Consider the following 16,586-nt stretch of genomic DNA (forward strand, 5'->3'; position numbering starts at 1 on the left):
CGATTATTCTCAAATTCCCGTTGCCTACTGATCTATATCCCCTGATCAATTTCCCGGCCGAAAGTGTATAATTCAAAATATAATCCGCGAACGACGGAAGAAACTCGAGAAATCCAGTCGATATCTTCGCTTCGCGAGGGGTTGCGAGCGGTGGCGAGGGGAAAAGGAAGAGATGTGGAGTAAGTACTTTACTTTTGATCGAGCGACGAAATATGGCGCACGATTCGTTGTTCGACGTAAGGGGGCATTCGCTCGCTACGAAGTTCATTAGAAAAACGAGATTACCGGCCTCTCTGCCTCTACGTTACGTAATTCGATCGATAGTTCAGGCGTTTCCCGTTTCTGGCCGCCGACGAGGAGAAGCAAAAGGGGGCGACAGGGAAGGAGGGGGGGAGGGAGGGGAGCGGGGGTGGGTGCAGGGGGACAGAAAGACAGACGGTGAAACGAGAGAAACGAGATGGAAGGGTAAAAAAGGAATTTGCAACCGCGATGAGGGAAGGTGTGGCCTTGAAAAAAAAAAAAAAGAAATAAAAGAAAAAAAAAAAAAAGAAAGGGACGAAAAATTCAATTGGCGCCGGATTATTCGATTATCGAGTCTTTGAGACGCGTGCATCGACGACGCGACGTTTCGTTTCGTTTCGTTTCGTTTCGTTTCGTAATATCGACAGCGGAACCAGGGGAGTCGAGAAAGAGAGGGAGGGGGGGGGAAGGAGAGAGAGAGAAAAAAAAAATTTCCAGGCTGCTGGAAGGAGGAATCGGAGAATGAAATTAAATCGGATTTCACCAAGGACTTCTTTCGTAGACTCCCTTCCTCTCTTCTTTTTTCCTTCCTCTCCTCCCCCCCCCCCCGTTTCGAAACTAATCTCGCGTTTCGTTAAAACCATCGTCGGATGAAGGAGGTTAACGAGCTTGTAACCGAACATTTCGAAGTTCGCGGAACGATTTTTATAGAAAAACGGTAAACGGTCTAGACAAACTGTTCGAGTTTACATCGAGCTTTCCGAAGGAAAGAAATAACCGAAGGGAAAAGGAGAGAAAAAAAAAAGAAAAATTGACGCACGGAAGAAAGACGTATAAGAAAGACGCAACGACGTACATTTCGATCAAATTTAAAGTTAGATGTTGAAAGTGATTGTCAAGTACGGTCAACGACACTCCTCGTACAAATCGACTGTCGTTTACATTAGCGTAAAGTCGTTTGAAGAGATTCTGGCCGCGAAAAAAATTGTCTTACGTAATTTCATAAATAACGCATACGCATAATTTCCATTTCAATAGGTGACTGTTTATCTCTAGAGTTCATCGTATCCCACCGATGAATGGAGAACTGAAATTAACGAAAACAGACTGTCCATCGTGTACCAGATCGTTTTCTCTTTTTAAATACTTTCAATTTTGCTACACTTTTATAAATATTACGCAATTTCTACGGATTCGGCATCAATCGGTCAAGTTTTTCTCATCGGATTTTAACTTAAGATCGTTAAAAAACTTACCCACTGTGAGAGGTTATGCAACATCTTTGCAACAAAGTAAACATCGACGGTGCGACGTTGAATTAAACAAGAATATATCGGCAATTTAATTCTAATTTCAATAATTGGTATAATATTATTAAGTTACGTAGTAGATATGTTTTTAAAATATCCAGAAATGGCACAAAAATCGTTGATATATTACACAATATTCGTCCCAATAATAACTAAAGATGGCAATCGAGATATCGATATTTTTATTATCGATATTTAAAAATCGATATATCGAAACTATCGATAATTTTTCGATAGATTTCAATGTTTTTTTATAATGTAATGACTTTTTTTTTCTTTTTATTTCGAATTTTAAACAAAATTCTTCTAAAGTTAGGAAAGAATCTTTAAACTATTTAATCCGAAAGTATTTATTATTTATCATATCAATCGTTGGATCGAACGGAATAAAATTTATATTTTAGAAAGTAAAATTTATAAAAATTTCTAGAAAATCCTTTGTTTTCGAATAAACTAAATAGAAATATCGATATTTCATTACATCGATATGATTGATCAACAGCTGGTAATATCGATACATCGATATTTTCCCTAAAGTTGTAACGCGGAACCAACTGGTGGCATAACACATTCTGAATCGAGGGAAGGATCGTAACCGACGAACGAACGAACGAACGAACGAACGAACGAACGAACGAACGAACGAACGAATTCTGAGAAAGCAGCGAACCGTGAAGGCCACGGCCACGACAAAGCGAACGGTGAAATTTTCAAATTTTCACCTTGGTCTTGGTTCATCAAGTGACGAGAGTGGATGCGCATGCGCACTAGCTTTGTCCCTGTAACATTATATCATCGGTGAAAAGGGAAAGGTCGCGTATAGCGGAGGATCGCTAGACAGAAAGAACAATGGCGCGAATAGAAACGGAAAGAAAGAAAGATGAGAGGTAATGGAGACGAATAATAAAGAGCAAAGGAGAAAAAGAATGAGAAACAGTTTGCTAGAGTAAATAAAAAAAAAAAAAAAAAGGATAGAGAGTAGAAATAGAGTTTCAGCGAAAGAAAGAAAAAGAAAATAAGAGTCAAAGAGAAACGGGCGAGAAGGATGAAAAAGGGGGGGGGGGAATAGAAGAGAGGGCAACGAGAATGATAAAAAAGTCAGGAAGAGAAAGGCGAGGGCGAAGAAGGAAGATTGAAACGGAAAGGGGGGAGGGGGGACGAAGAGAGAATTGACGGTGAGGGAGAGAAAAATGAAAAAGGAGGGAATGATAGTGGGGAAAAAGGTCCGTGAGAGGGAAAGAACAAACGAAAGAGCAGAAGGAAAGACGAGGAGGGAACCGGAATAGAGAAGGAGAGAAGGCAAACGCAATTGTCCGAGGTTCGCGTGCATGTATTTACGTACGTGCGATTGTACATGTATACTTATACACATCTCTACTTGGACGCGCAGCCATGCATATGGGCTTGCGTGTCTCCAATGATCGCAATGGCGTAAGGAACTCGTCGATCTACAAAGTAGAACGTAGTCACGCGCTGATTTTCTAATAACCCACTGAGATTTCATTGATTTGTAATCGTCACGCTCGAACGACTTAACAACCGAGGGAAACATAAGTGTGACTTTATAATACGAGATCGAGGGAACAAATCACACACACGTGTGCGAACAACAAGATACTTAACCATCGATTTCGAAAGTTTTTGGAAAATTCGAGCAATGCGAAGGCCGAAGACTATTTATCTCTTGGTTGGTTACCTTCGTGACTGCCTCTCTCTTCCACGGGGAAAAAGTAACAAGATACAAAATAACAAGAGTCGTGTGTCTGATTCTGGTTAAGCGCCTTTCAAAACATGCACTTCGGCCACGATTGCCAATCGTATCAAAAATAAAGTTGAACCACGCCTGTGGAGCGAATTATTCCTGGGATACGATTAAACGTCAATAAGCAAAGAATGATAATATTTCGACGATTAATATATCGCGCGATTGACTTCTTGAACTTTAATTATTAGCCTTAACGATGCAACCCTCCAAACGAATAGAATGCGTTCGACGAGTTCTCATGTTATCGCTGTATCTGGATTAATCTTGAACAAGATTTGTTTATCGATTCGTCACGCTCGTTTGTAAATTGAATTGCACACTCGTGATTCAAAAACGTCAACGATTAACGGATGTCGGTACATCGATGTTGTTCGATTTAAATAACACGATTTTCTGAAATGGTTCTTTTTTTTTTTTTTTTTTAATTTTCGTAAAAGAAAAGAAACATCAAACACGATGAAAAATTTGAAATAGAAACGTTTCGATATACGAGTTATGGGATACTTACTTCGGAATAACGAATAATATAATAACACTTATCATTATCACGCACACTATATTTTCATCGATGCCAAAATAATATTCGAAAATCTTAATCTTCGTCAAAAACTTATTCCTTTAACATGTCAAAAATTTTCGAACTCGCGCAACGTCTCAATCTAAAAAACCTAACCTATTAATCACCTGAACGTATTTAACCAAATACGTTCGATAAACGCGATCGATCCGGATATTTTTTGCGTAATAAACAATCGAGAAAGGTGGAATTTTCGTAAAATACAGTTATCTGGTTGTAAGTGGGAACACCGTTTTGATCGCGTGCAAGCAAAAATTACAAGTTTCGTCGAAGCGCGAAGTATGTATCAAGGTCCCGAAGGGGCTTTGCATAGATGGCGCAAAGTTTGTCCGCGAATTTCCACGTGATGATACGCGTCCCGAGACAGTCTCGACGGTCTGCAACAATATAAATGTGCGCCAATAGGAGCCGAGGGAAACGAGCGAGGCGAGATCTAATGAAAAATATTAAACTCCGAGACACGAGTAAAACAAATTAATCTTCTACGCTACTGTCAGTGGCGGAAGAGAAGGGGGAAGAGAGAGAGAGAGAGAGAGAGAGAGAGAGAGAGAGAGGGAGGGAGGGAGAGAGAGAAAGAGATGTGATGTATAATAGCATGTATATGTATAAGTGCGTGTTCCGAGGGAAGAGAAGCGTGACTCAGTGTGAACGCAGACGAGAGAGAGAGAGAGAGAGAGAGAGAGAGACGGGGAAAAGTACTTACGCCCGTACGAAAATATCGATTATATTTTTTTACGAGTTCACTCGCTTCGGCGGGTGTTAATTTCGTGAAACTGCTTTTCCTTCGCCACGCGTCGCTCGTAAAATCCCATTTAACACGTGCGAGAGCACTCGTCCTCCCTTACCCTCTCCCTCTGTCTCACTCTCCTTCTCTCCATTTCCTGGTCGCGCTTTGCCATCCTCTTTCTTCACTCGCCCAGTGATCCCGGCGCGCATCAGGAGAAAATTCAAGCGCGCGCATTTTCCACTCGGGGCTTTTGAAGAATCACCCACGCGCCGATTTTCCCCGGGTGTCGAGACTGGCTGCGTTTTTGCTTTTTCCTTTTTTTTCCCCCTTTTTCTTTTTTTCCTTTTTTTTCTCTCTCTCTCTTTTTTTTTTTTTTTTTTTTTTTTTACGCAGTGTCACCGGATTCTGGACCCCCCCTTTTTTTTTCTTTTTTTTCTTCCTTTTATCACAGGCTACGGGACGTTTAATGAACGCTTTGTTTACTTGCTCGTCGGTGTTGTTAATTCAGTCTTTGTCAAGTGCGTGTACGAACGATGAATCTTTTGTTGGACAAATCTTTTCTATTAAAAGTCGAGTGGTTTGATTCTACGATCATGCAAACGTATATCCGACTTTATTATTTGCGCGATATATATATATATATATATATATAGACTACCAATTCGATTTTGTGCAAGAAAATAATTGTATTTAACGATTGTACGTAAATAAATCATCGTATCGAGTTTGTTTTCTTTTTCTTTAATTAACGTTTAAGTTCAAAGTGGAAAATGACCTATTCTTAACAAGTTCTTATTTATTAATGATGCAACGTATGCGTCATGTGGCTTTAATAATGCGTATACTGTATACAGAGTGTTTAAAAATACGTAGGCGATATTCATAAGACCAATTATATAGACAGTGTACAAAAATATCCACCGAAGCTTATTTTTCAGGACAAGTCAAATGTCGAAATGGCAATGTAAAATAAGAATGTATTTTTATTATATATATATCGCAATATATCCTTCATCGATCAAGCTCAAACTTCCTTTCTGAAATCATAGATCGCGTTCGATCTATATTGGACAATAAGTTTCATGGATGCTGAATAAAATGGCGGGAAATTCGAATATTTTCGTTTTCGCGCGAACTCTCGAAAGGATCCCCGAACGTGGACACGCTGTATAAATAAACTATTTTCTTATTATTATTTATACAGTTAGGAAGCGGCGCGCGTCGTGTTTTTTAGAACACAGGATGTCCGGGTTTAACGACCCTGGCACCTGGCAACCCTTCTGGCGCGGCATATAATTACCCGCGAGGCAACACGGCCTGTTGTAACGATGTGCATGCACATCTCTCCTGTCGGCGGATAGAGAACCTGAGAACACACCGCGTGGAATATCATCGTCACGGTCTCAGACCGCGAGGAATCCCACTGTCGTTTTCTTTTCTATTCTCTGGATGGCGGCATGATCGATAGCCTGACCCCGATTGTCGCACGGCTCGTAGAGACCAACGATCGAAAAACATCGTAACCTCCGTGCATAGACACCGACCACATTCCCAGACGACTCTGATTCGCGACTCTTCGCACCCACCGCTACGGTTTCTCGAGATATGGCTACGACTTCTCGAGAGTTGGCCACGATCCAACTCGGATCCAAATTCGATTTCGATCGAAGTTGCAGCGGATCGCCAAGGGGAGAGGAGGGGGGAGAGCCGTTCCCTCCATCGATTCGTTCGATTAAGGGGGATTAAGGTGTATACGTGTACAACTCGAAATCTATCGGGTTTCGTGACTCGAGAGGGAGGGAGGGAGGCAGGGAGGGAGATCCAGTGGAATTACGAATAAATGAAAAATGAATTTAACCTAGAAACTATTCGGTCTATCTAGCGCACGGTGTACATATTATAAGATATATAGTCTAGGTCTATAGTTGAAAACTGCTTTCGAAAAAATAGGTCGTAATGCGGTTAACCGATACGGTTACCCTTGAGAGTATCGGCTCCTCGATATGAAATTTTCACCAATCTTCTCCCCCCTATTTTGCGCGGATCTCCCCGCCGAGTTTCATTTCCGTTTCAAGATCAGGCAATCAGGTTTCCGGGACGTCCGAATTTTGGCTCGATTCGAGAGAAAGAAAGGATCCGACATACGCGAGTAATCGATTATTATCGATCGATCGTATCGTATTTTTATTATTTTGTGTGGATCGCGTCTTCGTCTTTAGGAGAGTAAGAAGCGTTTAGAGCAAAAGTTTATCGACGAGTTTGTTAACCAACCGGTAGAATTAAGCGGATTTTCATGGAAACAGGATCGAGAGTTATCCTTTTTGCCGCTTTTTTTTTTTATTTTTCTTTTTCGTCGTGTCGCCATCGCCACGGGATCGATATTTTTAATTAACCCTTTGTCATCAGATTATTTCCAGATTTATTTTATACGGGGCGATGTTTTCGTCGTAGAATTTATATATTAATATTATTAATCCATTTTATTTGGTTCAACGATTCTAGGTTATATACGTGTATATATATTTCTTGAATTCGTAAGATAGATTGTATCGATGAAACTTGGGAGGGGAGGGGGGGGGAACAAATCTAACGTTATAAATACGAAACAAACGAACGATTGAATGAAAATTAGAGAGGCACGAGCGTTAAATTAAAAAAAAAAAAAAGAAAAGAAAGAAAAATTGGCTTTTCCAATATCCAATCCTCCACTCTACAAGATACAAGAAATATTTGTCCGGCTGACGTTCTTGTGGAAAGGGTTAATTTCGTGAAATCGTATCGGGGACGAGCCCCGACTTTTAAATATTCACAAAACACGGGCGTCTATTCATTTAATAACAATGGCCGGGGAGTCAAGCTGTCTGCGTCAGGGATCATCGGTCTCGGCCACTCGAAATCGGTTTATTTTACGAAAAAGACGACCTCACCTGCCACGAGCAAAGCGTTACATCGAACAGCAATCGATATTTAACCTCCCACCGGCGGCGATCGCGAAAACGAACAACAAGGAAGCGGGCGCAACACCGTCATAAAACAAACCACAACATTGTAGCGCGATTGACGTTCCATTCTGATCGTCTCTATCCTTCATATTTCAATCCGTATCGGTATTTCCACCCACGTCGTCGTCGTCGTTCGTACACGTCTTTTAAAAACAAAAAAAAAGAAAAAAAAAAAAAGAGGAACAATAAATAAAGCGCGACCAAACGTCAACCATTACCGCACGGTAGAAAAGAAGAAGATTTTTCATCTCCAGTTGCAATCACGATAAAAAAAAAAAAAAAAAAAAAAAAAAAAAAAACAAAGGAAACAGAGCCTCCCTCCCTCTCTTTCGAGAAAGAGAGAAGAAAGAAAATTTCGATTTTCTCGGAAGGAGATCGAATCGTCGAGCACCACCTGGATGCAGGTGGCGGCCTGGGACAACGAGGAGGCAACAACAGCTGTTCCTCGCATTTCCTCCGCGGGATCTCTCTCTCTCTCTCTCTCTCTCTCTCTCTCTCTCTCTCTCTCTCTCTCTCTCTCTCTCTCTCTCTCTCTCTGCTTCTCAACGTCCTTCGGTATCCAAGTTTTTCGAATAAAAATCGGGGATGGTGAAAAAACACGTATATACGCGTCAAAACATGGGTGGAGGCAACCCCTTCCAGTCAGGTCGACGTCTCTTTCTTTTTTTTCCTCTCTCTCTCTCTCTCTCGATCCCGGGGTGTCTCAAAGAGTGCGCGCATTCGGTCGCGCGTCGGCTTTTGTTTTCCGACGCGATGACGCGGCGCGCGAGATCACCCTCGCCCCTCTCTCTGCTCCTCCTCCTCCTCCTCCTCCTCCTCCTCCTCCTCCTCTTCGACGCCGGTTTCCCGCGCGACGCGCGCGGCGACCGAGCCTCCTCCTCCTCCTCCTGCTCCTCTCCCCCGCGTGCAGGCCGAAAAGAAACGAGGAGAAAAAGGCCGCGCGCGTCGGCGTCGCTCGGTGGCGGCATTCTAAATTTAGGAGGAAGTATTGATTTTACAATTTGGACCCCTCCCAAAGTAAAAAATAAACCAAGCCAAACGTACTCTACTTTGATAGAGTGCCTCTCCTCTGCGCGGCTCGTTTCGACGCACGGCCCGAGACGGAGATACAAAAAGGGAAACATGGAGGGGGAGGGGGGTGGGTGGCGGGCGGCGAGCCGCCGAGGGTAGGGGTGAAACAGCCCCGCGAATCGGGTGGGAGGGAAGAAAAGAAGAAGATAGCGATTGCCAGGGAAAGTGAGAGAGAGAGGGTGGGGGGGGGAAGGGGAGGGAAGCGAGGCGAGGCCGAAGGGGCGAAACCGAACCGCTTCGAGGAGAGGAGAGGAGGAGGAGGAGGAGGAAGAAGAAGAAGAAGAAGAGGGAAAAAAAAGAAAGGTGGAGAAGGGGAGAGAGAACGGAGGAGGGTGTCGGCTGGGGCCGCCGAAGGAGAATGTTAGAGGGGAGAGGGGGAGGGAAGAGTGGCGAAATACCGTAGTTCCAGCCTGGTAAGAAACAAAGAACAGAAAATTGATCGTTTGTTAAGTTTTATGTTCCCCGGGGGCAGGCGAGGGTGGTGGTGGTGGTGGTGGTGGTGGTGGTGGTCTTGCTTGCTTGCCCCTCTCTTCCCTCCTCCTGTGTGCGTGTGTGCGTGGTGTGGGTGGGTGTATGCGCGCCTCTCGCGTCGCGCAATAAGAATCGAATCGAGGAAATTCTGGTGTGCCGGTCGTGAAGGAAGATGCCGAGGGAAACAAACGCGAGGGAAAAAACAAACGTGAGGAAAAGAGTGGACGCGGGGAGGAGGAGCGGAGGAGGAGAATGGATGGCCGGGCCGATAGAGAGACACGTGTACAGGGGAGGAAACGAAGGAAGGGGTTGAAATGGACGAACCGGCATCGTGGAAGTCAATGGAAGCTGGACGAGATTGCCTTCGTTTCCCCCGTTGTCGTCTGCTCGCCCGCTTTTTTCCACAGAGGATGAAGTTTAATTACGGGGAAACGCGCGTTTATCGAGCTTACCCGCTTGTTTCTCTTTTCTTTTTTCTTTTTTTCTTCCCGCCCCCTTTCCTCCTCTTCTCTCGCTTCTCCTTCTTCTTTTTTTTTTTTTTTTTTTTTCTGCAAAATCTTTCGGAAAATTGCTCTGTTTACCGGGCTCGAACGATCCGTTTGCGCCGGTGAGCGCGCTGCTTTCTCTCGAAACGCGATTTCGGGCAGACGTTTTCTCTCTCTCTCTCTCTCTCTCTCTCTCTCCTCTCCTCCTCTGGTTTAAGGGTACAAAGGGCGAGAAAAAGGGAAAATAGTGGTAAACTGCATATACATTGTAGCAATTTAAGCGAGCAAAGCAAAGCGGCGTGGAAATGGAAAGTGAAAATGGAGTACTATGCGTTTTTCGACGAGATGATACAATACGTCTGTAAACGCGTTAAACGACGCAGAGGGGGCGAGCGAGAGAGAGAGAGAGAGAGAGATCTGAAACGTTTCGAAGAGTAAAATAGCTGAAACGAAGCGTGCAACTCGGGAAAAGGGACTTTAAAGCGAATAGGAGACTATCGGGATCCAACGAAGGGCAATGTTGTCGGTGATAAAAGGCCATCGATGGACCGGAACGATTATCCTTTCCATCTCTGTCGCCGGATATTTCAACGCGCGAATCATCCCCGCGATCGCGTGTGTTTTCAGAAATGAAAATGCCAAATTTACGCGCCATCTGATGTTTTCATCCGTTCGTAAATTTTTCCTCTCTTTTTTCCAAACTTCTTTTATCTATCACCGACGCGACGAAAATTATAAATATACAAATATAAACATTTATGTTTATATTTAATCATTATATCATTAATGCGACACGATATCCACGTCAAATATTTACGTTTATTACATCTGTGTCCGAATATCAATGGATCTCCTCTATAACGTTATTTTGAACTCGTCAATAATTGTATCTATCCACGAGAGAAAATATCCGTCCGTGCCTTTATATAATTAACTCGGGTTGCTCGTAAATTCTAGTTCCTACATCTCCATATATACCAAAACATATAAATATTCGTCGAATAAACAATTAAAATGACCAACTAAAAGAAAGAAAGAAAGAAAGAAAGAAATTAGAGACGAGAAGAACGATGTAAGTAAATTCGATGTAAATCGAAAATTTCCTCTCGAAATCGAGCTAATCTCTTCCCGAGTTCAACGAGAAGGAGAAAAACACACACACACACAGAGAGAGAGAGAGAGAGAGAGAGAGAGTAGCGGCGGAAATTCGATCGGTGCAGCCACCGTCCACGTGGGTAGAATTCGGTGGAAGGGTTGAAAACGTGTCTCTGTTTACCTTGTGCGCTCTGAGAGTTTTGCCCTCGCAGGCCAGAGTGACGTCGCAATAAGCTTGCCGCTCGAGCAGCTGTGAGAACATGGTCTGTAGATTGCTGTGATGGTATTTCCATCGTAGGCAATACTGTTGAGGGAACATGTTGGAGGATGACGTCGCGGGAGGTGTCGTTACTGAACTGCCTCGTTGCTGAAGCATGCGCGGACCTGGCGATTCAACCAACCGTTCGCCGCTTAGATCCCCTTCGTTCCTCTTCGCCTCACCTTAATCCCTCTCGGCCTTCCTTCTTCCCCCACTCTGCAACATTAGTAGTAGCGTCTCGGGTCAGCCAGATCAACTTCTCGCGATTTCGTCTCGATCCGAGAAATTAATTCGCTTCGACCCACGTATACATATTCCCTAATAAGAAATATATCGTAATCGTTCAGAAATTTCATTTTAGATTCGAAAACGAATTTTAATTTAATCGGTCAGGTTGGGAAGATCGCGGATTTTTTTAATGATTTTCAGGAACACGCGAGTGAGAAAAAAAGTATATATATATATATATATATCTCGTGACTGGTAATATCGCTAATTTAAATCTTTCCTTCAAACTGGAAAGAACGAATTCTTGGAAATCTGCGGGTCACGAGATACATTTCCAGGAATTCGAGAGCCGAGAGCTTCTTTTTCCAAACGAGAAATGATAGAAAAAAAAAAAAAAAAAAACGAGGGATAGGCGCAGTGGTAATTAGCGCAAGGATACGCGGGAACAGAAAAATCTTGATAGAAAAAAATTATTTTAATTGCTCGACTATCGTCGGAGGGGGAGAGAGCAGCCGTTTCTCTCACGAGAGGAGCACAAAAGAGGTTTACGATTCAATTCATTTGGCGGTGATACTTTTCGAGTTCTCACGACACCGGCTCTAATCAGCCATTAATTACGTGATTAAGTTTGAAAATTACGTTTGAAAATTGCGAATGATTCGCGGGGCCACCGGTAGTTTACGTTTCCTGTTACACGGGATAGATTGCACGAGAACGTTTCCGGAACGTCTAAAAGAGGCGGCCGCTCGCAATTTCCAGTTCTTCGACCCAACTTGGGCTCTACCTTCATCCGCGCGATGTAAATAAATACGCAGGCAGAATTAAAATTATCCTCTCTTTCGATTTTTGTTATTATTGTATTCTCTGAATTCCGAATTAGACGAATATCGTCGTTACGTTTTTTATTTTTCAAAATATTTTATATAAATATTTTGAAGAAAATATTTATGTATCTTATGTATTGTTTGGAGGCCAAGTGGATGAAAGATAAAAATTTCTAGAATCGAGTCTATCATAGATAGAATTACTACTGGTAGAACGTAGAATATTTTTATCCTCGGTGTGTGTTTGTCGTACGTGGAAAAAGAGAGAGAAAAAAAAAAAAAAGAAACATTCTCGAGAACATTCGCACCTTTATATCCCATAATTGAAGAAAGGAAGAAAACTCGTTTTAGCAATGAATGCTTACGGGTATCGGTCGATGCAGAGTCAGTCTTTGGGCTCGTTCTCGAAGTGAAACCAACCCGGCTCCCTGTCAACCGGACGAATGGTTCCAAGACGATGGCCTTCGAAGCATTTACGCGCGAGTTTGAACGTCCACCTCGATCACGATTGTCCCTCACGATGCTGAGTCTCACGTGTTTCCCCTGTAACACACGATAGAGGTATTGGTCAGACAAACATCGAGCCGATTCGAATTCCAGTTTGTTCAGAATTCACTTTGTTCAAAAATTTGTGTCAGAATTAAATGTTGATCATTTAGGGGATTTGGGGAAATATCTGGGAAAGAGAAAAATAATTGGGAAAGGGAAAATGGTTCGTATGGTTTCTTTTCTTTTTATAGAATTATAAATATTTACGATCCTACGAAAATGAAAATCTTAATGCGAACTTTTGTCACGTTCGAATTTTAATTAATCAATTTATATTGAATAAGACAAGCGTGTGGAAAATACTTTATTTATATCGTTTAATTTTATCCGTTTATGGCTTGATGGTCTTTCTGTCATTTTCTTTTTGATCATCAACATGATTTTGTTTACGAAAATTTTCAAATTTCAAGAAAAGTGTAATGAATTATACCGTTCCCGTTCTCACTCGTGTTTCGTGTTTGTATCCTATCGGATTATTATCGATCCAGTGAGCAGAGAAGGATAATATTTTAGAAATATTATACAACGGACAACTAGTTACATTTGTAAACAAGGTCAAATAGGACACACGCTTGTCTTTGAGTCGCGATCCTGAAACAACTTGCGACAGCCTTTTCCTCGATGCGTTAAAAATTAAAGTTAGAATACGATTAGATAAAAGTAGAAATAAAAATAGAGCGTTGCCATAAAAATCCTCCACGCGCAGACGATCGATCTTTAATTCGTCCAATCCGAAATATCGAACTCTCTTAATCTTATACAATTCCAAGAGAGATGATCCTCCGCACAATTGAATAATAATATTTCCTCTTAATAATAAAAAAATTCTTCTTACATTCAAACAAATATTATTAAATAAGATTGCTCGATATCGATATAGCTTCGTATAGTTTCAAATACGCTCGATCGATTTATAAACTTGCTAAAAATTGTAATCACGATTACAATTAGAAGATTGGAATCCTGTCTGAATCATTTAGATTTCGTTTACATATACCCTTTATCGTATTTCTACCGGGTTTTTGATCAGTTCGACGCGATTAGATTCGATTCGAGCCCAGTCGATAACTAGTTTCCCGATGATAGAAACGTGGTTGTGGCTGTTTAATTTACAACCGGTCTCGGTTGAGCCGGAGTGGCCACTTTTATGAAGCAATTTGCCGCGATGCATCCCCCATCAGCTGTCTCGTAGGAAAGAAAATAAGAAATTCCGGTGTCGGGGAATGTAAAACGAACGAACGATATACTTCCTACCGTGTCAACGATTGTTTGTCTCGAAACAACGTCTGAAAGCTGATAATTACTAGATATTAGATCGGTGCTGTCGGTGTGTAAGCTGGTTATCGATCGTCTTTTCGCTCTTTGCTATTTGGACGGTCTAAAGGGAAGCGCGTAGTATTGAAAACAATATCGGTTAAATGTACACGGTCGATAATATTGCCGATATAATTTTAACGATACTTTTAATTCGCTTCTGGGATAATAATCGACGACTATCGATGCCATTATCAATTGCACCAACCCTCTTGGTGTTGAATGTGAATTTAGAAAGAATGGATTTTATATGTATTTGAGAGTAAAAAGAAAAAAAATTATTGCTGCTACTGTCGTTTTTAAAAAAAATTATATTTAGAGATAGTTTTATTCCTCAAGTTGGATAATACATGGAATATTTTCGAAAAATTGAAAAAAGGTCGGTCGAGATACGACGGAGGTGGTGAAACTATTCTTTCTTCGGTATCTAATCTGACGAGATTAGATTTCTCGGTTGATTCGTTAAAATTCTTGGAAAAGATTGGAAACGAAACAAGATCGATTCGAAGAAACCGAGGATTTTGCCGGGGAAAGAAAGTTTGCCGGACAAACTCGGACTCAGAAAAAGAAGTATTCATTGCATTATCTGGAAACGATTAATGCGAGCCGCTTGTATCTATTAGCATAATTACCGAGAGACTGACTTTGTAAAATCGTGAAAGTGGAATATCGACATTTATCGGGATTACTGGCCGCTGATGAAGTTTCCGTTACACGTGAAAATCGGAAAGCTGATTTGCCGAATATCTACTGTCATCGAGACACTGGTGACATTTGATTACACGTGTAATTATCTTGTAATGAATGGTGACAACACGGCAGATATGTCATTATGACGGTTAACTTTATTTCACCGGCTAAACGTTCAACTTCTCGTTACAAAGATGTGAATTAAATGAAAGAAGATAATTCTTGGATGGACGATTTATTTCGAATTATCTTTTAATTTCATGCAGATGAATCGATTCAATCGATCGAGATGTTGATTAGATATGGATAACTAGATCTATTCGTATTAAATAAATGATCAAGTGTAAGTTTATTGGCTCGTGTCGAACGAACGTGTATCTATATATTAGATCTAAAGTGGTTTCAAAAATATTTTTTTTCTGATAATGTGTTTTTATCTGAAATGCCAATCTCGCGGAGAACTCGTCGGAATTTAAAATTATTAAAAATCCAAAAATTTAAGGAACGAATAAAAGAAAATTAATTTTGAAAGAATAAAAAAAGAAATTTGAAAATTTGCACATATATACACATATATACGGTCGATAATCGTTCACGTACATGTGCTGAAAAACGAGCACTAACACTATATAATCGAAACTATGATGAATAATCGTTATTCGATTTTGATCGAGATCCCACGCTGGTAGAAGCATGCGCCATTTTTCGATATCTAGTTGGTAAACTGGTCAACGTCTTTCATCGAGGATGGAAGGTAATAACAACTAAGCCCAGGACTTTGGGCCGCACGCTTGAGTGCGGTTTTAAAATTCCCCCCGGGGCAAGTCTCTATGGAACTCGTTGGTGGATCGTGGGAATCAATAAATTCCCCGTATCGAAAAACGCTGAGAGTACAATACGCGGAAAAATCGGCAAGCCGCGAATTTGCGCGAAATTACGATCCCTTTTCCCTCTTTCATCGTCCTCCCAATTTCAAATATTCCCGCGTGCCACGTTACCCGCCCATTTTTCTCGATCCCCTTCCCCTTTCATCTTTTATTCCATTACTAATTTTCCTCTTCCCTCGACTCATTTTCCCACTCGTTTTTTCCCTCCCCATCCCCCACATTTCTCCCCCCTCCCCCTCCCCTCCCCCTTCTAATTTCCATCTCTCGAATTCCTCCATCACCGCTATCTTACTGCCTAACCTATTCGCCTTTCCCCCCCCTCCCCCCTCCCCCTCCCCCCCATCTCGCCGAAAAAATGTCGATGGCGCGTCAAAAGACCGTTCTCCACGAGGTAACCGGATGTCAAACATTTTTGCCGAGGCTGGAGGGCAGCTCGGTATTCAGGTCTCGGTACGTATCCGAGAATAACACATACAGAGGACGTGTGTGGCGCACGCGCGCAACAATGTTCGCTCGGTAGCCTAGATTCCCTGAGATACTTTCTATTGTGTTTACGGATCGGATTAGAGTACCTTTCGCCGTTGAGAAAATCCTCAACTACTCGAGACGCGGAAGACTACCAACGCTCAACCGGTGACCTTTTGGGAATCCGGATCAAATTGGGAAATCGGGTTAACCCTCCTTTGATGGGACACCCGCTAGTAGATCTAACTCGAGATATCGAGACGAGCACGAGAAACGTGACTGTCGTTCGTTAATTATCCTCTACGTGCATACGTTTAGGTAATATCGGATCGAAAGTTTCTTGCAAGTGTCGAAACTGGAACGGTTACTTCGAATGAATTAGATTAGGTTAGAACGTGCGTATATGAATCGATACGCATATCGAGATTGATATTTTCGTTTCTACAAAATTATTGGATACATTGGATCGTACACTATGACAATTCGATTGGAAAATTAAGAATTTTTAAGAAAGAAGTAGAGTCGGGATACTCCTACTTTTGAATGGTTTACCGACGAGACGCTAAACCCGAATGACTGGGAATGCTGAAACTAGAGCCGATCGTATTTCGGTTATTTTCGACTAAG

The 16,586-nt window shown here is 41.9% G+C and overlaps 1 protein-coding gene across 6 annotated transcripts in view; it reads right to left on the reverse strand.

The window, feature by feature from the left end:
• Positions 1 to 16,586, reverse strand: part of LOC100871216 (uncharacterized) — an 84,345-nt gene that overhangs the window by 16,162 nt on the left and 51,597 nt on the right. For 4 of the 6 annotated variants that reach the window (XM_086915419.1, XM_086915434.1, XM_012483665.3 and 1 more), the window contains exons 2-3: positions 12,420 to 12,597; positions 10,925 to 11,218 (exon numbers count right to left, since the gene is read on the reverse strand). In XM_086915419.1, coding sequence (XP_086771545.1) covers positions 10,925 to 11,119 — 195 coding nt within the window. In that variant the 5' untranslated portion in view covers positions 11,120 to 11,218; positions 12,420 to 12,597. The remainder of the gene's footprint in view (positions 1 to 10,924; positions 11,219 to 12,419; positions 12,598 to 16,586) is intronic. The other 2 variants (XM_086915440.1, XM_086915445.1) reach the window with 1 other exon arrangement.

The sequence above is a fragment of the Apis florea genome, unplaced genomic scaffold (genome assembly GCF_048593485.1).
Source record: "Apis florea isolate Af1SG1 unplaced genomic scaffold, ASM4859348v1 contig_2153_pilon, whole genome shotgun sequence".
NCBI classification, from domain to species: domain Eukaryota; kingdom Metazoa; phylum Arthropoda; class Insecta; order Hymenoptera; family Apidae; genus Apis; species Apis florea.